The sequence below is a fragment of the Tachypleus tridentatus genome, chromosome 13 (assembly GCF_004210375.1).
Source record: "Tachypleus tridentatus isolate NWPU-2018 chromosome 13, ASM421037v1, whole genome shotgun sequence".
In the NCBI taxonomy this organism is placed as follows: domain Eukaryota; kingdom Metazoa; phylum Arthropoda; class Merostomata; order Xiphosura; family Limulidae; genus Tachypleus; species Tachypleus tridentatus.
In genome coordinates, this window is record NC_134837.1 from 56,065,345 (window position 1) to 56,078,045 (window position 12,701).

Sequence of the window (12,701 nt, forward strand, 5' to 3'; positions counted from 1 at the left end):
CAAAGTCCACAGCTTCAAACACACGCTTTTAGAGGGTGGAAGGGTGGTAGTGTGTGAAATGAGGTAATTATTATTGTAAATATATTTTTGATTCAAGAAAATGTTAACTTCCAAAACATATACTTACTTCTGATCATACTACAGCTAGAATCACACATACTGATAAGAATGGTCTGCTTAGATGTGGATGTGCCAATAGAGGATTAGTGCCCTAGTGGGGAACTGCACTACATCCAGAACAGATAAGTTTTCAAACCAAAACTTAATTCATGCACTGTGGGTGGGATTTGATGTGATCCTTCATCACCATTGGTCAGGTCCCAACCAGATAGCAAAGGTTCCACTGTGGGGGATATAATTATAGGACCATGTTTCTAAATCCTACACTGGTAGCTAAGACATTTTGACTGAAATGTATTTACTTGTGAGTGAAGCCCAACCTTTAGCTATTGAGTGGTGTATTCTGAGCCACTGGAATCATTACAAGAAGTTAAGCAACACCGAAATGGACAAACCTTCTATGCAACCTAAAGAAGTCTGAAAGGCATCACCTCAAATATGAAATGAGAGGGATCCTGTATGCCATACTAAACCTGAGGAAACAGAACTCATCCATTCTGGAATTATAAACACTTTTCCTCACTCCTCAACCCTGTGAGCAAGATAAATTCTCCTTCTCTATAAAATTATGGGGAGAACATGGAACAAATCGTGCTCAATCAATGACTCAGGATGGTACCACTCTGCACTTAGAATTATGAGGAAATGATACTCTTTTTCCATAAAGAAGGTACTGAAAACATATTCATTAAAAGTAAGGACCACACACAACCCAACCAGGTAGCAAAGCATTAAATAAAAACTGGTATTATGAATAGGCTCCTGCATAGGCTAGTGTCTCTCCTACTAGCATCCAGGGTCCTAGGTAAAAGAGCTCCCCCAATCCTGCCCTTTTCTCCAAGCATGGAGGGAATGTACTCAAACACTATAGAGAAATAACCTCTGCCCATCACCCAAATGACTTGAAATCAAATGTGGTAATAACTACCTAACTGCACTAGAAGAATATGAGGGGATAGTATACATTGGAGAATTCTGAGGAACAATGCTCTGGAAAAAGTGCAAAAGGGGAATAAAGTTTCCTAAATCATTAAAAGGAAACTTATCTTTGTTAAATTTGGTGATCAGAAGGTACGGGCAGAATTCCCTTATGTTTTACTCATGACAGTTCATGAGTGGCAGTCCAGCATAGTACAGTAATACCACTGGCCTGCCTCTAGGTAGTCTTATGTAGCACCTCATTTCTAGAGACCCTGTTGCAACCTAGATGAAGTATATCATGTTATTGGTTGTTAGTGAAGAACTGTTTTGAATAAAGCACACCTACCTGGGATCTTGTGAAAACAAGGTAAGAAGAGGCCCTGAAGACAGCAATGGAAATACTCACCCCTCTGTATAATCTAGTGAAATTGGTTAAGATAGCTACAAGGGGTAGGCAAAAACAATCAAATGAAGATGTTGCCTGATCAAGCAAATAATAAGATAAAAGTATTGCAAGAGGTCAACCAAGTCTACACCATTTTCTCCAGTGTACAAATTAATGAGGCTGCAAAAATATGATGAATTAAATGAGATGTGAATCACAAAAGTCTCCTTACCTCCAAAGTGAGCCCAGAATAAGAGATATGGATCAATTTGTGTACACACTTCAACAAAGTAACTGGGGATAAATCCCAGGAACCTGAAGGATACCAATGAATAAATATTTGTTGTCTAGCAAGATAACACTAACTTTAAGCCATAATTGGACATAACAAACATTTGAGATACAATTAGTCATAGAGGTCAGAAACAGAAGCCAAATCAACTGACAAAAAAGATTTATCCCCTTCTCTGACTACCAGTGTCTTAGATTAAAAAAAAAGAAAAAAGGACCTGTCTGGGTATAGGAGGATGCAGGTATAGTGATAAAGCATCACAAACAACTTTGACCAGCTACAACAGCAGCCAGTAGCAAGAAAAAACAAATCTTAAGAGAAAGGTGATACATGTTATACAAGGCTGAGGGTATAAACAGAGAGCACTAAGAAGTCATAACATTTGTCTTCAGTATCTAAAGATAGTCAATAAGGCTATCTTATATAAGGTGACTGTGAAAGATGCAAAACCCTTGTCAAAGAGCCAGGCTGTAGTTGGCACTTCTTGATAAAGTAAGTTCAACCTCTTCATAATACACCAATGTCCAAATGTGTGCCACTTCCATTGATAAATGTCTACCGTGGAGCTATGCAAAGACTTAAAACAGATACACAGCAACCTTAGAACTCACTCTCTAATGCCACATGAAGGACTGCATAACCTCCATGCATGAATTTTGAGCTTCAGGATGGATGGGTGGATGATTATGGCTGCCTCAACAGATTTGGTCAAAGAGGAAGTGGAAGAGATGGGCACACATGAAGATACTGCAGAAAAGGAATTAAAATTTGAGCTGGCCAACCGAGTGATATCAACAGAACTCAACAAGATGATGAAGGAATGACAGCAAGTACTCTGTGTAACATGACGAATCAGTGAGAATACACAGACGTAAAATTCCATCCAGTCCTCAGTAAATGTATCTGTTGCCAATGCTGGAGGGTGAGTTACCAGAGACCAAAATGAGAGTAATTTAGTGTTTCAATGTATCAAATGTTAATGTCCTAGACCAAGAGCAAATCCAACAGAAAAACCTCAGAATGCAGTATTTATTCTGTTGGGAGAATCTGGTTGGGTCAAGACAATTGATTTACCACCAACTTCATCATTCCCTGGAACCTGGCAAGCTAGTAAGATGATGTGATGAGACTGTGCCCAATAAAGAAAATCCAATTCTGAGAACAAAGACCTGGATTAAGTACTTCTTTGATGGGAAATGTATAACACTACCTTGAAACTGTCAGAGTGAAGCATGACAATACTTCCCCTTAAGAAGTCCAGACCTTAAGAAATTGCCTTTTTAATAGTAAGAAGTTCTAAAACATTGTGTAGAGAAACCTCCTCATCTGTTCACAGGCCATGGAATTCCTAACCATTGAACTGTACATCCCATCTTTGAAGCAAGGCTTCCAAGAAGAGATAGATCTTTGGTTGAGGGAACAAGCAAAGGAACACCTATCATTGTATTATTTCAATCCAATCATCACTTGATATTAAATATGCTGATCCTGAATGAGGAGACCAGAGAATTCAGTGAACTGCTCTTCATGATTCATTATTCATGTAGAAATCACTGAATAGAATCCATGTGTGCTTGTCCCTATAGAATGAGGAATTTCAGTGATGCCCACATCCCCAAAAGAAAAAAGAACCATCTCCACAGTGAGAGGAGTGGTGAATAAGAGTTGGACTGTCTGTTCCATAGTGTGGGGCCAGATGGCAGTTGATTGACCCCAACTGAAAAGCATGTTGAAAAAGACACCCATATGGACTATGTACTGTGATGGGGTGAAATCAGATTCCTCGACTTTGATAATAAAGCCCACCTTGATTCCTTCCTAAAAGTAGTATCTGGGTGTGCCATTCCATCAACTGACGAGATGGAACCAGAAGTAACCAGTCATCCATGTCATGGTATTTGCACAGGCCAAGGGAATGGAGGTGACAAGAAAAAGCTTATACAATTGGACAGAACACATATGGTGCTGATGCTAGTCCCTAAGCTTTTGTTACTTGACCCTTGTGCACAAGATCACTCCACTAATGGGAACATGCAGATAGGCACTGGTGACGCTAAACTTGGTCATCCATACTCCTGGTAAAAAATACCAACACAGAAGGAGAAACGACTCCACTGCAAACCTAAGAGAATCTAGGAATTGATAGGTTGAAACACTACAGGTTGGATGAATAATAGTGGTAAAGATGCTAATGACTAATCCTGACAAAAGGACTCATAGTTCTCATTGATCCACAGTAGAGGTTATCCACACTTACAAAAATTTTTGGAGCTGAGTCCCCACAGATCAAAAAAGTGTATAGTGTTTTGACAGGGAAGAAGAACCTAATGGATATGGATGTGATCTATTCTGGGTACCAACAGACCAAGGGGCTGATTTAGGTGGGTTGGGACACTCAAATAGGGATAGAACTATGATCCACCATCAAGAGATAAGGAAAGTTGAGAAGCCAACAATGACAGGGATGAATGCAGATGGGCAACATCAACCCTTGATTCCAAAGTCTGGAATACCAAAAAGAAAAAATATTAAGGGTCTAAGAAAGGCAACCTTGTGTAACTCCTAAAGTGTGACAGCTGGTAGACATATGCCATCCAACAATGCATCTCTACCCCACATATTCTTAAACAGGTAGGTAGGTAGGTATTCAATGTTTATTGGCACAAAGCTACAAGGCTATCTGTGCCAGACAAGATGTGATACAGTATAGGTATAAGGCAATTAAGGTAAAAAGTAAAATATGTAAAATTAGGAACTGCCAGGAAGACTGAAGCAAGAAGTACACCCTTGCTGTCAGTCATCTGAAGTTGGCCTTTCCAGTCCTGGGTTCAGTTCAAAAGAAAAAGAAAAACTAAAATGTGTAAAATTAAGACTTGCCAGGAAGAGTGAAGCATCAAGATCAAATTTGTAGTCAGTCACCTGATTGAAGTTGGCCTTTTCAGTCCTGGGTTCAAGTGAAAATAAAAATTGAAAAGTGTAAAAGAAATCGTGTTAAAACATTAAAATGTGTAAAAGAAATCATGTTATAACACTATATAGTCTGATAAAAAACCTTAGATTAAGTATAAGACCAATGGCTCTTAAAAATGTAAAAACACGAGTGAGATTGGCAGCATCACCTATAACATGGGCTAAAGTCAAGAGCAAACCTGCCTTTCAAATATCTTTAAAATGGTGTCGCTGTTCTAGGTTGTAACAACAGCATGATAACAAAATGTGGATGATTGTGATCTGAGTGCTGCATAGACCACACATTGGTGCAGCAGTACCAGGTAAAAAAAAGTGGTGGGTTAAAAACTGTGACCAATGTGTAGCCTTGCCAAAACAACCTCCTCTCTTCAATCCTTACAGAAGCAAGAGGACCAAAGACCTAGAGAAGGTTTGATTTGAAAAAGCTTGTTATTGTGTTGCTCATTCTAAGTTGCCTGCCATCTGGTGTATAGTCTAGATTTGATAACTGGACCATAGTCCATGTATGGAATGATAGATCCAGAACAGACAGACTTTCACTGCTCTGTCGACTAGCTCATTCCCACAAATACCAACATGACCTGATATCCAAAAGAATTGGACAGAGACAGATGAGAGAGAAAGATTGGCCAGTTTGTTTTCGATATTGATGAGAAGAGAGTGGTGGCTATCATGGAATGATTCCAGGGCCAATAAATAGCTGAGTGAGTCTGTATATATTGTACAATTTGTATATTGCATTATTCAATATGTTTAGGGCAAGAGAAATGGCATACAAGTCAGCAGTGAAAAGAGAAAATTGTAAGGGGGAGTCTGTGTGCCACAATCAAACTGTCAGAGTCCACTAAGTCACCCAATTTGGAAGCATCTGTATATATAGGAATGGATGGATCATCTGATATTTCCAGTTGGGTGTACCTGCTTTCCTCAGATAGCTCAAAGATAGGTTACAATTGGAGACAGTAATTTGCCATGGTGGAATAGGCTGATTTGAAGAAACTGCAATGTTATTCAAGGTTAAATTCAATTCTTATAAATGTGCCTGGATACGGAGACTAAAAGGAACAATGGCAGATTTTCTGTTATTAAAAAGTGTGGTCCATTGTGGTTGGAAAACATAGCTCAAGATAGGATGCTATGGTAAGGAACAAAGTTTGGAAGCATACATTAGAGACAGCTGCAAATGGCAAATATACAGAGGGAGTTCATGAGATTTCACATACAGACTTTGCACGGTAGAAGTACGAAAAGCTCCACTGCAAAGCCGAAGCCCCTGGTGATAGACAGGATCCAACATTTTCAGTGCTGAGGTTCTGGCAGAACCATAAACCACAGACCCATAGCCAAGTTTGTATCGGACGAGGGCACAATAAATTTTGAGCATTGAGTATCAATCTGCTCCCCAAGAAGTAGAAGTGAGGACATGTAGAATGTTCAATGCTTTCAGACATTTGATATGAAGTTGCTTGATATGCAATATAAAATTTAATTTACAATCAAATATAAGACCTAAGAACTTTGCCTCAGGGATGACAGGAAGTACAACATCATCAAGACGAAGATCTGGATCTGTGTGGATGTCCCGTTTGTGGCAGAAATGCACACAAATGGTTTTAGAGAGTGAAAGTTTAAAACCATTTGCCGTCGCTCACTTCAGTATCTGATTGATTGCAGTTTGTAGCTGCCGTTCAATACACCTCATGTTTGATGACTGACATGAGATGTGAAAGTCATCAACAAAAAGACCGTTTGCAACTACAGGGGGTAGCCGTTCACTAATGGCATTAATCTTTATAATACAAAGTGTGATACTCAGTATACAGCCCTGAGGGACCCCAAGTTCTTGTGTGAAAAAAAATGAGAAAGTGTTAATCCCATACGGACTTGAAATCGACGCTTCATTAAGAATTGCTTGATGAAAAGTGGTAAGTTATACACAATCCATATAAGTGAAGGTCTCATAAGATGCCATATCTGCCTTTTGTATCGTAAGCTTTTTCTAAATCGAAAAAAACAGTAACAGGATGTTGTCGCCTTAAAAAGGCTTCTCCGATTGATGTTTCAAGGCGAAGTTAAGTGGTTTATCGCAATGTGTTGTCTTCGGAATCCACACTGAGTAGGTGAGAGGAGGTTGTTTGATTCAAGAAACAAATTATCCTCTCTAAGACTTTACTGAGACAACTTGGCAAAGCAACTGGGTGGTAATTCGAAGGAATCATTGAATCCTTCCCAGGTTTCAGAATAGGGAATATGATAGCTTGTCACCAAACATTAGGATAAGACATTTTCTTGCCATATCCAATTAAATACAGCTAGGAGAATTGTAAGAGAGTTCTGGAAAAGGTAGTGTAACATCTCATAATGTATATTATCAGGTCCAACTGATGTATCGCCAGACCGATTAATTGCAAGTTTGAGTTCCATCAGTGTAGGGGGGCAATTGTAGTCATAGGAATGGTCAGTTGAAAAGGAAAGAGGTAGATGCTCTGCCTGTGTTTTAAAGGCTAAAAAGGAAGGGGATAAGTTTGAAGAGCTAGATACACAAGAGAAGAAGTCCCCAAGAGTATTGGCAATGCTCTGTGCATCTGCAACTTCATGGCCATCAGTTATTAAGATAGAGAGAGGGGTAGAAGTATATCTTCCACTCACCTTCTGGATCTTATCCCATATAACTTTTGTGCTGGAGGTATATTTAATCTAAGATTCCTTCAGGCTTTGATGTTTAACTTGCCGAGCATGTGCACAGGCTTGCTGAAATGCAATGAGGATTGAGAGCGTGGGGTATCTTCGAAATTTATCCCAAGCACGTTTCTGAGTTTTTCGTGTTGTAGAACAGGCAGAATTTCACCACGGGTGAGGATACCATGGGAAACATGTCGAGGCTTTAGGGATGCAGGGAGTAGCAGCTTGTATAATACTGTTGGTTACTGCTGCTATACAATCATCTTTGAATGATTTACAGAAGATGGCAGAATCAAGTTCCAAGAGAGTAGTGAAAGAAGGACAGTTCGCCTGGACCAACTTCCACTGAGATACACAGGTCTGGTGGTACTGATCACGACCAATCTCTCGCAATATGATGGGAAAATGGTCACTACCTCATGGATTGATGTCAACCTCCCAGGAAAAGTGGGTGAGTAGCAACATATCCTTATACAGAATATTGGCCAAGAGACTAGGGAGAGTGCAGAAGCAGACAATCAAATCAACATAGATGTTAAGAGTGGTCCTAACTTATCATGAAATTAATATGGTAATTACTATGAAACTTCTAACAAAGGTTTGAAGGATGATAAATATCTTAACCTTCTAGTTAGGGTTAGATGAATCGTAGAAAAGTGTGATCTATTCAGTTTGACCACAGACTCCATTCTGGAACCCCAAAATTTTCAGGAGCTTGTCAATTCTTTGAGTCTAAACATGTCTCCACCTTGCAGTGGTAGGCTGAAGCATGTTGTTCTGACAAACATGGTGGACAAAGCATAGCTGTCCTTTCATGTAAGTAGGCAGTAAACCTCTCCCTGCATAAGCCACAATATCATGGGATGGAGGGAGAACTTAGTATTTTCCTCAGACCTTAAACACCAACAAGGAACAGACTCAAAAACAACCAAGTAAACACCAAAAACATCACACACACTCAATTTACCAACTGAAGAAAAGGAGCTGGAAGTGGCTGATCCCAATTTGCTTCCTGAGTAATCTACAGAATAAAGGAAGGTACTGGAAAAAAAAACATATCTAAATTCTCTCCAGACCACCTGCAAATGCAACCTCAGAGCCCCCTAGAGAAACACCACTGGACCAGTATCTCACTATGAATAACGCCAAAGACAGCCTCAACTGATAGTCTGCTATACTTTGATTATTACTTATCACAACATATATCAGCAGGCACTCTTAAAGGTATAAGCAGTGAGACTTTAGTCATTGTCAGAATGTTGGAATATTTTTCCACTACTCTAGGCCTGATAAAAAGTGAGGCAGTTTGGCTTGTATTTCAAAAAAATTATTAAACCACTCTAATATGTATTTTGATACATCTCGCATATAATTCACTACAATAAGAACTAAAATCTGAATAACATTTAATTTTGTATCTAACTAACATATTTATAGGTGAGAAATAACAATTAAGCACAAGAGCAAAGTCAAAAGCAGCAACAACACTGCATGTTTGACAAGTTCTCAATGTAATTCTTTGTACCAATTTTAAAACAACTGTTTGGAAATAGTATTTGAAAATGTGGCTTCCTATAAACTGCATGTGTGCTATCTGTCACGAGTTCTAAGAAATTCAAGGAGCTTCAAAGAAGAATTTGTAAACACAACAATTAATCTATATTCTGCCTGTAGATAAAACTACGGTGTACAAGAAGAGCTTTTTAAGTTGCAGAAAAGTTAAACTTTTGTGTATTTGTGCACCATACTGAAGTTTAAGAATTTTTCTTTAAGGTTTCTTTTAAAATAAAGAAATTAAAACTTAGAAACCATAAACTTTGAACTATAATGTACATTTCAATGCAAATGTCACTGATATATATCGATAGTAAGATTACCAAATTACGTTTTGAATATAACAAAGTAAAATCTCATGAAATTTGCAGGACAGGGATGCCCATAATTATTGGTCAGTCGAAATGCCATATACGTCAGCATTTATAAGTAAAAATACATTAAAAGAATCAAACTTAAGATGAGTTGTGTCATTAAGATGCAAAAATGCACACAACAAGTTGCAATTACAAAATGTTGTTTAGAATTAATATAGCTATTCTAAGCATGCCTTCTTCTACTACATATTGTTTCACAATGAACAAAATTGAGAAATGAGGGGAAATAAAGAAAACCACTTACCTGAAATGAACACATAAGAGTTTCATCAACACTCATCATAGCTCCTGCATTGTCAAACTCACCACAGTAGTTAGGAGCTGAGAAAAGAGTCACCAACTGACGCTTTGCAAAGAATTCATAGCCATCTTCAACAACCTTTCATGTGCAAAAGAAGATGAAGTTACTAAAATTGTATGATACTAAGATTATACATGTAAAATAGACTTCTCTCATTATAAAGTTCACCTGCAAGCAGAGTGATAAAAACCTGTCACTTCCACAGAATAATTAATCATCTGTATAAATGACACATACAAGTAAATATTTAATGGGACCTTTTAAAATTTTTGCAAAAATACCTAGAATTCAATTTATTTCTCTTACTTCTAACAGTGTTTCAAAAATGTACTTACATATCACATCAAAATCAGTCTAAATTCTTAATCAGGTAATTCTGCTAGACTTAAACTCAAGTTTACTACATTAATTACTGATATTTAATCTTAAAACATACCTTGAATACTTTGTAGAATTAACTCAAAAAAGAATTCACATTTTAAAATAAACTTTAAACAAAAAAATTGTTAATACAACCAAGCCTTTATAATAGATAAACTCAACTAAAAATAAAATTAACATTTTTATGCAGTACTCTAATAAAAAAGGGTTTCAATCCTACAACCGTTTCTTTTAATCTTTATTTTAAATTTCAGACATTAAACTATAGGTGTGAAAAAAACAATGTTGCAAAATGAAAAATGTTTGTTAAAACATTTGCTGAAAACCAACCTGATGAGCTCGACATATTAAATCCAGATCATGTTTGTGAAGAAATTTGGCTACTATATCAGCACCAAATGTATATGAAACTCCACGATCATTTTCTCCCCATCCCATTACATCTTTATCTGGGTCGGACCATAGTAAATCACACAACAGCCCCTGATCTGGTACATCTGTAGGTCGCATTATACGCCTGATTTGTTCCATTGATTGCAGATCTGGGCTTAAACCTAGCAAGCAAGTTTTACACCAAATCCTTTTTACATAACTTTCACTAATTGTTTCAAAAGTCAGAAACCATCAAAATATTTCTAAGTCCCACCTTCATTATTATTATGATTTTTTTGCATATTTTCTCTATTACACACATTTTTGTTGTTGTTGTTGTTGTTACAGTAATTGACTGAAATGTCAAGAACATGTAGAAAATATTCTGCTGCTGTACTGTGTCATAATATACATGCCAAACATTTCAAACAGCTAATAAAGGTGGGACTTATAAAATCATGATGGTGAACAAATATAGCATCATGAAATACAAGGAATCATTATTACTGTTTACAAATTAAATGAAAAGTAATGAAAGAAAATTCTTCTATTTTATGTGTGGCAGCAGATTCATATGTAGTTAGCAAATGCTGAGCAATCATAATACATTTTCTGAACAGATTTCCTACACATAATTTTTATATAACTACAGTCTAAAAGGAGTTATTCAAGCATTCTAATTTCTGTTAGCTTTATCATAAATAAAAACTAAAATTATAACTTTTTAGATATAATAAAATATAAAATTTTTAACATGTTAGAAAGGTGTTAGATAATTTATTAACACAAATGTTAATTCATGGAACATGTTTTGTTGGCTATCAGCATTACAAACATGCAGATATAACCTTCAAATAAAAGCTATAAGGTTGAGATCTATTGTCATAGTTAGAGTTGCAATTTGTTATTAAACTTTTATTGGTAATTAAAGACTTAAGTGTTTATAAAATGGCACCAGCTATAAAACTTAAAGAGTCTGTTGAAAATAAACAAAAATAAATAAGTATTTCTTCCTCACACTCTAAGTTTATTCAAAGTCTGCATGGTACAAATTTTTACAGCTATACTTAAAATCTAATCAAACTACTTAATTATCAATTTGCACAAATAAATTTGACATCAAAATGTTAATAAATTAAATTTTAATACTATATGTTATATAACAGAAAGGTAGTAAAACAAAAGTAAACTGTCACAAATTTAAAGCTCTTTAGGATAAACAATTGTAGCGCCCTGTTACAATCTGCAGTCACTCTAGAGGGAAACAAAATGATGAGTAATTTATATATATTATGTATCTGTATGGTGGTTACAAAGTTGGTCCAGTAAATAAAATCTGTATAAAGTTAGGCTTGACAAGGTAACATAAAATACAGGTCTGCTGACAAAAATATGTTTTATATTTATTAAGGAGGTTTTAGAAGTTATGCAACAGTAATTTGAAAAGTTTTATATGAAGGAAAGTATTTTTAACCTTAACATGAAAATAACTTTGCACTTAAAACAGTCAAAACTAGGTTCAAAAGATTCATAATATTTACTAAAAAACTCCCAAATTTCATGAAGTACACAAACATATTAAAGCTACAGTATGATCACAAGTCAGACACATTAACCAACCCCATATGCAAAAATCGAACAAATGTCAAAAAATAAACAAAAAGTAGCTTTTCTTAGTTGTGGGTTGTCCCTTGCCAACTCACCTAGTGCTTCTCAGTTCATGTCATAGATTCCCTTGAAAAAATTTGAGCAAAAAACTTCATTTTGATTTATTCAGCCATGCAGTACAGCTTTAGTGTTTTGTATGGCTAAATAAATCAAAATGAAGTTTTTCAAGAATATCTATGACATGAGCTGGGAAAAGCTTTTTTTCTGGGTGAGTTGGCATAGAATGACCCTTATGTGTACTTTTTGAAAAAATATATACACAAAAACTTTTTACAGTAAATTCTTTAGACTTAAGGAAACAACTTATTGTTTTAGTTAGACAAAAATGCAGATTCACTAACCTCCATGACAACAAAAGATCTTTTCATCAATGATGGCAGATACTGGTAAGCAGTTGAAGCAGTCTGTGAAAGTTTTCCAAAGTTTTATGTTGTATCTTCTCTTACCTTGAAACCAAATCAAATGTTACAAAAATTGAACACTAATTTTTGCAACAGTGAAGGAATTAAACAATTCTAGCTTGATCTCTGAATAATTATTGTAAATTCGTGATGACGAGAAAACCCACTAGATGAGAACTTTATATATGTAAAAAAATGGCTGGTATGGGTAGAGAAAGCACTATGTAAAGGAGCGAACAACGTTTCGACCTTCTTCGGTCATCATCAGGTTCATCAA

The 12,701-nt window shown here is 36.3% G+C and overlaps 1 protein-coding gene across 3 annotated transcripts in view; it reads right to left on the reverse strand.

Moving 5' to 3' along the window:
* The window catches only part of LOC143241085 (serine/threonine-protein phosphatase PP1-gamma catalytic subunit B), a 33,717-nt gene that overhangs the window by 17,137 nt on the left and 3,879 nt on the right, over positions 1–12,701 (reverse strand). For all 3 annotated transcript variants that reach the window (XR_013022174.1, XM_076484608.1, XM_076484607.1), the window contains exons 4-6: positions 12,365–12,469; positions 10,314–10,537; positions 9,546–9,680 (exon numbers count right to left, since the gene is read on the reverse strand). Coding sequence is in view for 2 of the 3 variants with exons in the window: in XM_076484608.1 (XP_076340723.1) it covers positions 9,546–9,680; positions 10,314–10,537; positions 12,365–12,469 (464 nt within the window). In the remaining variant the exon portion in view is untranslated. The remainder of the gene's footprint in view (positions 1–9,545; positions 9,681–10,313; positions 10,538–12,364; positions 12,470–12,701) is intronic.